The sequence below is a fragment of the Protomyctophum parallelum genome (genome assembly GCF_964188405.1).
Source record: "Protomyctophum parallelum genome assembly, chromosome: 1".
Lineage (NCBI taxonomy): Eukaryota > Metazoa > Chordata > Actinopteri > Myctophiformes > Myctophidae > Protomyctophum > Protomyctophum parallelum.
This window is the reverse complement of record NC_139697.1, coordinates 41,856,225-41,870,883: the sequence shown is the minus strand read 5'-3', so window position 1 is coordinate 41,870,883 and position 14,659 is coordinate 41,856,225. Positions and strand designations below refer to the sequence as shown.

The 14,659-nt window shown below is 42.3% G+C and overlaps 1 protein-coding gene across 10 annotated transcripts in view; it reads right to left on the bottom strand.

Moving 5' to 3' along the window:
* The window catches only part of macf1a (microtubule actin crosslinking factor 1a), a 266,103-nt gene that overhangs the window by 233,494 nt on the left and 17,950 nt on the right, over window positions 1–14,659 (bottom strand). Inside the window, exon 1 of one of the 10 annotated variants that reach the window (XM_083785949.1) lies at window positions 3,549–4,215. The exons of the other annotated variants lie outside the window; for them this stretch is intronic. Coding sequence (XP_083642075.1) covers window positions 3,549–3,642 — 94 coding nt within the window. The 5' untranslated portion in view covers window positions 3,643–4,215. Of the gene's footprint in view, window positions 1–3,548; window positions 4,216–14,659 lie in introns of those variants that run through there. 10 annotated transcript variants of the gene reach the window in all.

The window sequence follows — 14,659 nt, the reverse complement described above, 5'->3', positions numbered from 1 at the left end:
TGGTTTGACTGCCGTCCAAACTGTTCCTTTGGAAGACTTTTTGTTTTAGGGTAACATGACCCTGAAACCAATCATTGTGGTTTCTCCCTGCAGTAACAGTATGTAGACAGAACCCGGAACCTCAGACATACCTCAGTGCATGACTCAACTGTTCCAGTGTCAGTTCCAGTCAAAACCATTTGAACACAGCAGTCAAAACTTTAAGGGTGATTTACTCTTCCTTGTGCTCCGGTGTCATGTGCCGAAAATAGCCGATCTTCAATCGGCCTCGTTGTGAGGTTGTAGATGTGCTATTTTCAGTTCTCGACAAGTCACATAACCAGGCATTACTCAGCATAACCATGCGTTTTCTACCTGTGTCATGGTGTGATGCACTGTATGCATCTGTGGTGCTACTTTTTTAGTGTGCAAATTGTTGATTTGTTGCTGCTTGAACACCAGCCAGATATTATCAGGAGCAATAAAAGACTGTCCAGCTGACCAGCTCTCATCATCAAGCTCATGCCCATTTGACAAGTCAACAAATGGCCGTTGACGAATGCAATGCGATTGTGGTGGGGATACAACCTGTTGGATGGGTGATTATTGTACCCGGCAAATGAAGTGATTAGTGAGGTCATGCAGGTGTCAACCAGTGATGATAGAAGTACTCACATGTATTACTTAAGTAAAAGTATCAATGCCCTATTGTAGAAACACTCAGTTACAAGTAGTTTTCAAATGCATCAAAATCGCATTGTGAGCTTGTAGATCTTCAATTTCAAGTAAGCGTATTGAAAATACTCAAGTAAACATGTGCCAAAATTGTACATGTACTTTCCATGTTACTTTCCACCACTGGTGTCAACTGAGTGAGATTTGTACTTGTTGACCTGAGATCAGATGGAGTTGTGGCTGCCTGTGAGGACGTGTGGTCACTGATTCTGGATGAGTTCCTCTGAGAGACAAACGCTCTTCTGTTTATTTTGAATATCGTCACTGTTGGGCAGAAACCTCTCATCTCTCTATATTTTAACTTGTTGTGAAAAGTAACCCTACTTCGGATCGTACTACAGCGTCACACAAAAGCATCAAATGTAGCAGATCTGCAAGCTCGAAACGAGCTTGACAATCTGCTTCCTTTTGCTATTTTTTTAATTGAATCCTGAAAAGTAACAGTTTTGGAGGGTTTCCAACTGACAGACAATATCGTGAACCTAGTGCATACTGCATATTAAATATTCCATTTTGCACTTGGCAATTATTGGACAGATAACAATCCAAAGTCTTGCATACTGCTGGACTGGCCATTTATTAACGCATGACTCCTTGTGAAGCCTGTGGTGAAGGATGACTAGTACCCCTGCAGTGCCTTACAGTAGGCTATTAAGTAAAGCAACACTGTTGGCAGAGAAGAAAACGGAACATAAATTACAATCGATAAAATTACGCCTTAACGAGGCTCAATTATTTGTCACAGGCACTTTCACCATTCTGGATTTGCATAGGGTTCTGTGTGTGTGTGTGTGTGTGTGTGTGTGTGTGTGTGTGTGTGAGGGCGCAACAGGGAGAGAGGAGGGGGAATAGCTGCTTTGTGAAATACATAGATTAATTAATTAATGGACGATATTTTATGTCAACACCAGCATTCTACACGTCTATATTTATTCAGACATAAATCCACAATACAAAGCCAGCCTTGTCAATACAAAGTGTCTACAAAACAAGGTGTCTACACTCTACAAAACATAAATCTGGCTCAAAATGTGAGTGCCAAAGTCTTTGATGTGACCGATGTTTGCAATATAACATACACCGAAAGACACATTTGACTTACTTTTCTGTGACATGCCTTTATTCCCACCTAAGTGACTCAACTGTCACTCCAGGGAGGAGATATCTACGTATAATTTAACCCAGGTCAAAAAAAAAGTTTTTTTTTTGCAGTGCACCCCCTGAACCCCCTCAAGCTCCGCCCATGGCTGAGAGGTGTCAGCTTTGCATGTAACCATGCCTTTTATCGTTCATCAAGTTGCCAGGGATAATTCCGGGGCATGTGGCTCCTCTCAACAGCTAGATATTCTTTCTGTTGCCATAGCAGAGATGCAACAGGCTGTCATTAGACTAATTTCTCTGTGGGGTTTTTTCTCCTCTGTGGTGTGTGGATAACTTATATTATTAGAAGGATGACAGAAGAGCTAATTAGATGCACCTAGTACTCAACAGCCAAAACAATGTCTCTCTTTCTCACTCCACTGATCTGTCCGTCTTCTCTTGCCCACCATGAGAGCACACACACAAAGGATACGACAGGAAGCACGCACATCTCCAGACATTCTACAGGTGCTGGTCAAAAATACGTACAATGAAAAAGGGAGGGATGTCCGCACTGAATTGTAGCTCCCAGGAAAATTCTTTATTTGTAACAACGTTTCGACCACTGTGGGTCTTCGTCAGGTATGACGAAGACATACCTGACGAAGACCCACAGTGGTCGAAACTAAAAGAATTTCCCTGGGAGCTACAATTCAGTGTGCGGACATCCCTTCCTTTTTCATAGAACACACACGCGCCTCCAACTCAACTCACTTAAATTTCTGTCTTTCTCTAAAGGGTCATTTAGAAATCACCCTTAATAGACACACCCTACAAAACCACAAAGAGTCTAGTTTCATTACCAATAATCAATAATTAAAAGCACCTCTTTTCATCAGCTCTAGCAGCATCACAGATGTGACCAGTGTCTATTGGCTACCACGCATCCACCCACCCATCCTCCACACAGCTTCCCCCTCCCCTCCCCTCCCATCACACCGCGGTCAATTTCAGTAGAGGCATTCATTTTTAAAGCGCCTCTGCCATTGGGATTATAAAACGGCCAGTCTATTGGTGACACTGTTGTGTAGGTAGGGGGCAACGATATAAAGATGAAGTGGGTGAGACGAGAGCAGTGTCTGCAGTAGCTCTACAACAAGGACTACTGTGTTTGTTTGAGCAGTTTCTTTCTTTCTGCCCAAGGAGTTTAAAAACGGATCAATTACAAACGCGCGTCAACTGGCTGTACACAAAGCAGCTTGCCTTTCTGGTTGTTTATGGGACACACACAGCAAACGCTGGCTGGGGCCATGTGGGGAAAATTCCCTGACGTTGGCACGCAGGGGACTTAATAAAAAACTGCTTCCTTTGACGTGTGTCAGAGTGAGTGAGTGAGTGAGTGAGTGAGTGAGTGAGTGAGTGAGTGAGTGAGTGTGTGTGTGTGTGTGTGTGTGTGTGTGTGTGTGTGTGAGAGAGAGAGAGAGAGATGAGATAGAGGCAGTCAGGGAGAGTATGAGAGAGACAGAGAATAACAAAGATTTGAGTTGAGAAAAGCACGCAGATCGCATCGACTCAAATGCAGCACAGATTGGGGGCACACACACACAGATACATTGTAGCAGTGCTACAAAGGAGAGCCTAGCCAAAACGTAAACAATGTAACAATCCAGATTATGACAGTGGTAGAGGATCAACTCGGCACACACACACGCTGCCTCGGCCGGTTTCATTTCTCTGCTGTTTCTCCCTCATACCTTTATATCGTTCCAAGACGTCTTCATAAGCTTGGGCGAACTCCTTCTCCTGAGAGTGGTTTGTCGGCAGCAGACCCGGTATGAATCCGGCCATGGTTGCTGCTGTGTAGTGTAGCAACCCGGCGTCGGAGCAGCGAGGGGTACCGCAGTAAATCCAGGACGCTGAGAGGAGCCCAGTCCTCTCCTCTCCTCGCCCAACGCAGCTGTCAAACCCGCTTTGCGTTTGAAGAAGCCACGGCGTCTCCCCGGTGGTGGCGGCGGTGGAACTGAACGTTATCCAACGACTCCCCCCGTCGCTATTCAGTGGTTAACCCACCACTGACGCATAATAGTCACGTTATAAGCAGTTGGCTTGTTAAGTAGCTAGGTTGAAAGAAAAAGACTCGCTGTAAAGAAAAATATTTCGAGCAAAATAAAAAAGACTAAACTAACGCGTCGTCCTACAGAGTAACATAATAATGCGAACACCACATTTCTAATTCGATAAAGGTTAAATAAACGCTATCTATCCATTATTATTGCGGTGTGTGTGTGTGCGGGAACACATCGTCCGCGCTCTGCTGCTGTTCTCTCAACACGTCCAGGAGCAAGCTTCTCCCACCCGGCGACAGACTGGCTGCTGCTGCTGCTTTATGTGTGAGATGAGCAGTGTGTCCGCAAGGGGGTGGTGGGCTCCCAGTTCCACCCGGCACTCCACCACACTGACGCTGGAGGAACTTCCTATCCCTCCCCGGCAATTCCCCACCCTTTGTCGGCGTTTATGAAATCTGATGATGGAAGCCGGCCGAGCAGCAGCGAACATACTTAACTTCCCAGGTTTCCCACTAGCGTAATGGCCGCTTCTTTTCGCAGCTAGGCTTGCGGTTGCCTTCAGGTTTCTCTATTCTTCCTGCAGTGGCTGTCAGTGTCATCCATCCCGATTCCCTAGTCTCTAGACCAGGCCTCGCCACAAACCTCCGCCAGAGGAAAAATGCATGTGTGTGGCTGTGTGCTAGTGGTGGGCCACTGTAGCGTAGGTAAAATAGAGCTGGAGCGCCCCTCCGTGGTATCCCGATCTTTGTGGCCACCACCATAGAGTTACACACGTTTTCGTTTACATAAATCTCCAACTCAAAGCGTAAGCCGCTTTGAGTTGGTGGTAGATGTGGACGCTTTTTCTCTGGGACATGTTCAATTTATATAGGAATAGCCTGCCATCTACAGGCGAAAGAAAATAGCTATATGACAGCCTGCCAGGTGGTATACCTGGATATTGGATAATGCAGCGTTTGAGTGTATGCATATTGCGTATGCCAATAAAGAAAATGGTTTTGAGTATTCTTTAATCCTGAACTCTAAATTCAAATTGAAACAATGTACTGTTGTTAACCCCTAAAAAACATGTTCCTGCTGGGATTGGAAAAACAATAAAAGTCAATGACCCATTTTAAATAATCAACAAAGAACACCACAGGAACAAGCCATGCATCATTTGATTTGAATATCTTACAGGACCCAGATGTCACAGCTTTTTATAAAGTCCTCTTGCCTGACTCGGGTGGAATTTTAAAATGGAAAAGGTATAGGCCTAGTCATAAAAGTTTATTAAACAAAACCAAAACGCCTGCATAAAACATCAGTTAGTCAATTTTATGCAGGTGAAATCTGCCTACAAATCTATTCTCTGGCACATGGCATGACAAACATCAATGTACAGGCCTACTCAGAATTGTCATTGTCATGTCGTCTTCGATGAATTGAGTATAGAATTGAGTATTATTATATTATTATAGTATTGAGAATTGAGTACCCCAATGGAAACAAGCCAATAGGCTTTCTTGGGTTTAAATCCTCTTAGCAGACCTTGTATTGAACTGTACTTTCCCATGCTTTGTTTCTGCAAACTGCAAATAAAGTATTCAATCAATGAATGTCTAAAAGACATAACCAAATGCAGTGCCATTGTGGTTCAGAGGTAGCCTATCATCTCTTGATTTGATCCATGCAGACACAGACTATAAACGTTGAGACACTCAGGTGACAACACAATGTCCATCCAACTCATTCACACTGAAACTCTCGGTAAGGAAGGAACTTGTGGATTTTGTACACGGATTGGTCCATTTGGTTCCGTTTGCAGGAGTCTCCTGCCCTGCAAACTGGTGTCATCTCCTGCCAGTGCATCCATACATTACTAGGAAAGTCCATTCATGTCCCTGTTGTCAAGATTTCAAGCCAATATTTATCAGTCTTCATTAGGTGAAATGCCTCATTGGATAAACATATTGTCAATAAAAAGGTTTATGGATGGAGGTTCAAATTGTGTTAAATAGATGTTAATAGTTTTTACAGTGATTTACACAGCCAGCACCTCATCACTGTGTCTGTCACCTTCAGAGCCAGGATGTCTGTATACGGTATGGTGTCATTCCTGCCTCCAGCACATTCACCACTATGTTTCCCCTTGTATCTATAACCCCTGTGCTTTCTAACGATCTACACAACAACAGCAACATATTCCACATTCCACGAACAAGCATTTCTTATTAAGCAAACTCAATTTTGTAAGCCTAATCCAGAACTACTGCTTGATGCGAAATGCAAATGCATACCCACCATAACTGAAATGATGCAAAATGCACCCACCATAATTGAAATAAACAAACCAACAGCCATGATACCACAGCAGATTCTTTCCCAGACTGAGCTTTGTGTGTACAGGAAACCGATCCATCACATCACCTCGCAACCCATACAGCAGCAGCACTCCTCCTGCTAAAAGGAAATATTTCCGCTTGCAGTGTGGTTTGCTGTAGTATGCTATCTCAGACATAACCGAAGGGAGCACTCTAACCTGTAAAGCCTACAACAGCGTATACACGGCACTCATTATAAAATGTCACATTTGTCATTGTTGACTCTTTCAGAGCTGAATGCCACACTCTGGAAACAAAATACCTTTTGGCCACAAAGCGATCAATTTTGAAACATTTGTCTTTTGCGAGCTTTTCTGTGTTGTGAAATCCCAGAGGGAGACACAGGAGAGGTAAGGAGATAGGCTATAAGGGGACACAGGGGAGACAGACAGGCGACTGTCTGCCTCCTCTCCTGTCTGCAGACTGGGCAGAAGATGTGTCCAATACCTTATTTAAACTTCACTATACAACATGTTGCATGCTAAAAATATAAGATCACAACTCGTCACATCCATGACGTGCTGTAAGCTTGTAGAACTGCAATTTTTGGTGTGTGACACATGGCCAAGTATAGCCTAAGTTAGGTATTGGGATACAGCAAGACAGGAGGCAACCATGGAACATGATCTCCTCCCTCTGGATGTATGTGTGTGCGTGCAAATGTGCATGCAAACGCATGTGTGTGTGTGTGTGTGTGTGTGTGTGTGTGTGTGTGTGTGTGTGTGTGTGTGTGTGTGTGTGTGTGTGTGTGTAAAATATTTAAGAATTCAAGTTGAACTCTCCTCTTAATCGTCACAGTCCTAGATTTAGAATAAATAAATAAATCTATGTTTATCAAGAAGCAAGACTTTCCAATGAAAATAGAATAATAACAATATTTTTAATAATAAATTAATATTTAACTATAGTCAATGGTTAAATGGTTCTGCATTTCTGTATTTTGTCAGGTTTTCTACACTGCACTTCCCACCACACTAACTGCATCGCCCTACTGCCATTACAGTGCGAATTGCGAACACACATCACATTATCTAGTCTCTGATAAAAAACAGTTGAAGACCCCAGGGATCCAAAATGTCTCTCGAGTTCCAACACACACTCATGCACAGATGAAATGCAGAGCAAACCAGGCCAGAACACTGCCATTCACACCGTCAGACACGCACGCACGCACTGACACACTCACACACGCACACATGGGTGACGCACACGCACTAATACACTAGTCAATGGTATTGCCACCAAGCAGCATAAATGCAGAGAGGAGATGTGGGATGATAGGAGAAGAGAAGAGAAGAGAAGAGAAGAGAAGAGAAGAGAAGAGAAGAGAAGAGAAGAGAAGAGAAGAGAAGAGAAGAGAAGAGAAGAGAAGAGAAGAGAAGAGAAGAGAAGAGAAGAGAAGAGAGTATTGGTTATGAGTGACTCAAGGTCCCACCACTAGGGGACAGAGGAATGGCTCATAACTGAGTGATATGTCATTATATCATATTGTATTACACTAAACACACAGCATATAACAATTACCATGATATGCTGTAATAAAGAGAAAACAACCATATGTTGCATACCATATGTATGCTGATGTCTTTCCGCCAAAGGCCAAAGCAAATCTACTATATTATTATCTGAGAAAAAAAGGTGTGGGTGCATGTCTGGAACCCTTACAACCCCACCTAGTGGTGGAGAAAGGACACTACAGCAAACTGCATGACTTCAGCTATTTAGCGGGATAGTGTGCATGTGTGCGCGCGCGTGTGTGTGTGTGTGTGTGTGTGTGTGTGTGTGTGTGTGTGTGTGACACACACACACACACACACACACACACACACTGTGTGTGTGATGAAACATGCTGAAAACAGCCATGAGTCATATTTCTTCTGTCACTGTCTGTCTATGGTGTGTGTGTGTGTGCGTGCGTGCGTGCAACGTGTGTCATGTTGTCATGCTGTGTCCAGTTGCAGAGTGAATGTGGGCTGGGAGCCAAGCAGCTTCAACACATCAACAGGATACAAATAGTAAATAGAGTGCATTTATATAGCACCTTTCTAGTCTTTCTGACCCTTCAGAGTCACTTCAATTTGTAATTAACGTTCACATGCCCACAGTGGAAACCATGCAAGACAACACACTGCTCATTGGGAGCAGTTAGGGGTTCTGTGCCTTGCTCAAGGACACTTCAATGCACAGCCAAGAGGAGCCGGGGATCAAACCAGGAACGTTCCGATTCCAAGACGGCCACCCTACCTCCTGAACCACATCTACATTTTAGACATTTAGCTGGAAATCATAACAAGGGTGATGTACAATGAAGCCTCAGTGTCTTCCTGCGAAAGGACACAAGACATGTGGCTGCTGGTGGACAGACACGTATTTGTGTGACATTGTGTTTGTTTGTCATCATGGCTTCATCTGCTACCCATCCATTCTACAGTCTAAGTAATTGGTTAAATTAACACTACTTTGTGTGTGTGTGTGTGTGTGTGTGTGTGTGTGTGTGTGTGTGTGTGTGTGTGTGTGTGTGTGTGTGTGTGTGTGTGTGTGTGTGTGTGTGTGTGTGTGTGTGTGTGTGTGTGTGTGTGTGTGTGTGTGTGTGTGTGTGTGTGTGTGTGTGCTTAGGCAGCGAGACACAGATGATGTTTTGTTAACTCTGACGGCCGGCGGGGCAACAGTGTGAGAGAAGTTGGCCTTGCATTGGTGTTGTTGCTGATAACAGGAATATCTCTGTCTTTCTCACTTTGTTATCTAAGGTTGTTCCCTGTTTCTGACTGGGAGTATTATTGTTGAATATATACCGATTTACAAGCTCACAATGCATCATGATGTGATACTTTTACTTTTTGTAAAATATTGTAGCTTGTATGCATTCCTATAGATTACTTTACTCAAAAGTACATGTGACTAATCACTACTGCAATTTTATTTCAGTACCTACAGCCATTAGTAAGGTCTGACGCAACTTTATGCGTTAGAACCGGTTCCCATCTGGAAGCATCCCTCCTCACTATGCCAACCTTCCTGTCAAAAATAGAAAAGAAAAACTAGCAGAAGCGTAAAAAAATATGTGTAGCTGTCATGAGATAAATGCCTTTTATTCCCAAAAATCAGCTGATAAACTAATCACTAACCTAAATCACTAATGCCACATTTAAAAATGGCGAGAATAGCCGGTCTACAAGCTCACAACACATCAGCAGTGTTAGGAGAGTTAGGTAGATAAAAAATGCAGATGAAAATGACTTAGGCAAAATTTGTTTTATTTCTCATGATTGCCTACATCAACTAGATGACTTAGGCAGATAGTAATTTTTCGTTTCTAATTTTCTGAAAAACTTAAAAAGTTGACTTACGGTATGCTAGCCTATGAGGCTAGCATCACCAAAAGAGGGATACCAGGTTGGAATTGTTTAAAGAGAGCAGTGTCTCTCCAGTAGGTTGTTACAACAACCCAGACAAAATGTGTTGAAAGATGTGCTGACAGCTTTGCAGACAAACAACAACTTTAACAGAAGAACATTGTGTTGTTATATTCAAGGCCTGATGTCATGACCTTTAAAAATGCAGGCCCTACTGTAGATGGGTAACTCTAAATGTATCTAAACTCAAAATGATTAAGAACAACAACAACACACTTTAACAGCATGTTACCTAATGTGCTGACAATAACTGTGGTATGTACATATGTGAATTAAATGAGTACAGATTTTCTCTTTAACTTTTTTTATTTTCTAATGGCATTACAAAAATAAAGAGAGAGAGAAAGAAATACACCAAAATAATATAGGTATATTTACAGTAAATGGACACAATACTGTACATTCAGTTCATACACATACATATATTTACAGTGTACACAATACAAAAAGAAAGAAAATACATCTCTGTCGGATGGAAACTTAATTATGTCCAAAACTGTAGCAGATCTACAAGCTCCAGATCCAGGGGTATTCTTTTTTTTTTGGGGGGGGGGGGGGGGGGGTCTCTTCATAATAACAAAAGTTGAGCGCTGCCATTCAACAACCACCCAGATTCCATCACTTCCAACCACATCAAACACCTTACCACATTGCATTACTTCCAGCCTCATCAGCCAGAAAATGTAACTCTGAAAGAAAAACATACTGTACATCTTGTCTGCCATATAAATGAATAGGATCTGCATTCTGCTCATATCTTTCAGTATGAGGTGTGTTAAGACCCAATGTGATATTTTTGGTAATTTAGCTGTAAATTCAGCAATTTGGTCCCAAAGGTTACCCAAGGCTTTACTTTTTTTGCTTCCTAGAAATGTAGTGGAAGTGGAGTAGAATGAAAGTCATCATCAAGTATCCAAAAATACAAATACTCAAGTAAAGTACAGATACTCAAAACAATTACTTGAGTACAGGGTTAGTTAGTGCTTCTATGTGAGATACAATGCCTAACTTTATAATAATTGGTCTATGATCTCCAACCATAGCTTATCTATTCATTCTACCCCTCTATGTGGCACATCTCACAATTGCCAAGTACAGAAATGTAAGGATTTAACAATAGTTACTTTACCATATCGTTTGAAATGTCTTTGTCTCCATAACTTCAGCTTCTGCATATTCTCTATGATATTCTCGGTCCCGTTGGTTCGCACTTGAATGTTTGCTATACTCAAAGTATGCACCAAGTGATTTTACAGGGCCAGTTGGCCAACTTATATGAATGAATACAACTAGTAACACGGCGTGTCTTTTGCACTAGATCTGTTGAAAATTGCTCTAGCATATGACTTCAAATAAACAGATTTCCATTCACTCTGGTATAAAGAGGATATTCTTGACAGTAAGTAACTAACGTGTCATGTGGTATCTATTGATAATTACTCTGTAATGTGACTTCAGATGATAATAGTGACATTTCTTTCTTGTATATGATGTCAGAGATACAGTATACTGCTTTAACTGTTGTGGGTCAGTAGTTAGGCCTATGGCTGAGTGTGCTATGAGATTTTGTCTTTAGAATGGACTCCTGTGTCTTGGTTTTGGGTCATATGTTCATATGTTTTATGTAAATATGAAGTATGAATGTCAGTTCATAGTTCGCACGCACGCACGCACGCACGCACGCACGCACGCACGCACGCGCACACACACACACACACCCACACACACACACACACACACACACACACACGTCAACTTTTCTATTTTTCTCACTTAATTATTGTTCTTCCTCCCTTTTTTTCAATCTTTTATCAAGATAGCCAGCTAGCTCCTCCTGTCTCTATAGTGTTATTTAGTCCCACATTCTTACATTCCAGATGTGATGATGTTATCCTGCCTGCTCCATTCTTTGATAGCCCTGGCCCCTTTATAGAAGTCATTCCTCCACCCGACCTGCCCCTCTTCTTTATTGAACCTTTTTATTTCATCCGCTCTCTCCCTCATCCCGAACAACCACCCCCCCCTCTCTCTCTCTCTCTCTCTCTACTCATCCCTCCATTGTAGTGAGTCAATCTGTCACTCAACCTATTTATTTCTCCCTCGCTGTTCTCCTCTCTCTCCTCTTTTTCTCAGACTCTAAATTAACATTCTAACACTCTCTCTTTCCCCCCTCTGTTTCACTATTTGTTTTGCTTCCCATTATTCCTACTGTCACTGCTCCCCGCCAATCCTTTTCCAACTCTTTTATAACCATGGAAACGGAGGTGGGGGGGTATGTCACCATGACAACTCGGGAATTGCAAGAGCAAGGGATCTTGGATTGAGGCTTCCTTTCAACTGCCGGGAGAAAAATCCGACTCATTGTGAAAAGCTGAGGCAGGCAGTACGATGGCCGCCTCAGTTACATGCAGGCACACACGTATGGGGTCCTAAAGTGTATATGCATATATTGCCATGCCACCATCACTGCTGCATTCTAACATGCACAGCCTGCCTCTTTGCTGTTCATACATACGTTTGCCTGTGTACATTTGTTTTGCTCGTTGAATTGTTGCCATTTCATTTTCCATTCCACTTCCCTTAAATCCAAGGCTCTTAAATATTCTTCTCCTTTTTTTCTTATTTAATGTAGGCCTATCTACTACTAGGCTCTTGGATGCTTTTCTGACAATTACAGTGGAACATATGTGACATGTGGAAAATCTACTATAATGTATTCAAGCTACTAATGTATTCAGTTCCCACATTCCGATGTACTGAATAGAATTTAGGCCAAATGTAAACACATACTGTAGTAGCCTACAAATTAGGCTCAATCAAATTGTCAGAGTACATGTGGCCACGCCTAGGCATACTGTATTCTACGGTTGATGTTTGACTCTGACGTCTATTGAACGTGAACGTATCCACAGTGAGATCAATTACATTTTCATATTGACCGCAGAGCGTTTGGTCCACACACATTAGCAAGGAAACATGGATATGGCAGCACTGCAAAGGACTTTAAAAATGAACCAATACTTGACCTCAATTATAGCCCTCTGGTCTAGACTGTAAATGACCTCAATGGGTTGTGGGGACATAGGGCGTGCGCACGTGCGCACGCACGCACAGAAAAAGAGAGACAGGCAGCGACATTTCTAAAAGCAGTCATCAGGACTATCCCATTGCAGCCATGAGACGATCTGGTATATTTCAACAGGGGAACCGAATTTCACACAGTGAAATATAACTTTGTCTTTTCAGGATTCAAATTCAAAAACAGCAAAAGTTGCAGATCTACAAGCTCGAAACGCTTGCAGATCCCCTACTTTTGATGCTTTTGTGTGATGCTGTATAGTATCATAGTATGATAAAACACCGTTTAAATATGGAGACGAGAGGTTTCTGCCTGACAGCAACGATAAGCATGATTGCTAGCATTTTGCTAGCATTTTGTGTTAAACCCCAAAAGAGGCTACCAGAGTAGCTCAAATGAGCAATTCTCTCCAGACAAACAAGTGTGAGTCAGTGGAAAGGTGGAGGCCGTCTCCCAGGGTAGTAGTTTTCAACTGACATCATGGAGCCAGGAACCGTCTTTAGCCTCATTCTCATTCTCTCTCTCTCTCTCTCTCTCTCTCTCTCTCTCTCTTTTCATCTCTAATCAGCTCATCACTAAAAATATGAAATCACACCGACCTCTGCCTCCCCTTGACACAGTCTTTCTCTCTGTCTTTCTAGCCCACCCTCTGTTTCTCTCACTCCCACAAGCACGCACGCACATACACAGACACACACATGTTCACACCCAGTGCCAACTCTTGGCATCAAAGCATACACAGCTGTGAATCTCAGCTCTATAAACCATGCTGTGATTTGTCCATATGGCCCAATCAGCTCAAAGAAAGAGGCAAGAATGGAAAAAGTTAGTAATTAAGTATTGTAGTGTTGTTAGTTAAGGCCTAGCTCAGACCAAAGATCTGTGACAAGACAAAACCGCTCTAACCCAGATTAAGACCTGTTACACCTTACATTGTTATACCTTTGGGAACACCTCCGTGTCATTGTAGTTGTTGCTATATATCGCTATATATCTCCATATTCTAACTTTTTGTGTTTTTTGTATAATTTTCTGAATTTCACAAAAGTTTCAAAAGTTGACACTGAGTCAACTGCTCACACAGTTGACAGCGTCAGTGTCAACTCAGCACTGCTCACACAGCGCTGCCGGGGGGATAGAATGCATTGCATTGTGACACATTGTGAGCTTACAGATTGTCAATTGTTTCTATTATTTTTGCATGACACTTTTGCACAACAAAGTTAATCAGACACATTTATTTAGTCGCTAATAAGAAATAAACAAATTAGAACCTTTTCGCATGGATTCCTCATTAAAAAAGAATTGCTCCAAGATTATTATATTAATCGAACAAGTAGAAAATAGACCCAGGCCCCTCCATGTGAAACAACTTGAAGTTGTCATTTGCCTGGGTTAGTGCATGTATTCTCATGCACACATCCTGATGACATCAGTGCCTGTACTGTATGCGTTTTTGTACATGAGAGCTCGTACCTGCCACTGCCCTGTGTGCCAAAAGAAATAAGACCAGCAGGAACAGCTCGTACAGTCTGAGACAGACACTCCTCACATGCACACATGCATGGCAACATCAGCACATCTCCCTGAATATACACAGTAGAATCCTCAGTGTTAAACTTAAAGCTTAAATCTGGAACTTATTTGAACCCATTAAGACCTGAGGGCAATTCTACAAATGCCTTCTAAATTTGTAGTTCTCACATTTTCACGATTTTTCTAAAATGTAAAAAAAAATGGCAGATGTACAGGCTCGCAGCGCAGCACAAAGCACTGTGAGCTTGTATATCTGCTATTTTATTTATAGCATTTATATTATATCCCCGGTTTTAATGTTTAATATGTTAAATAACTAGAATTTCGCGGCCACTTTGCGGCCGCTCATCCCAGAGTTACTTTGCCGCGCACTATGGGAAGAAGGAAATTGCGGGAGTTGACTCCACA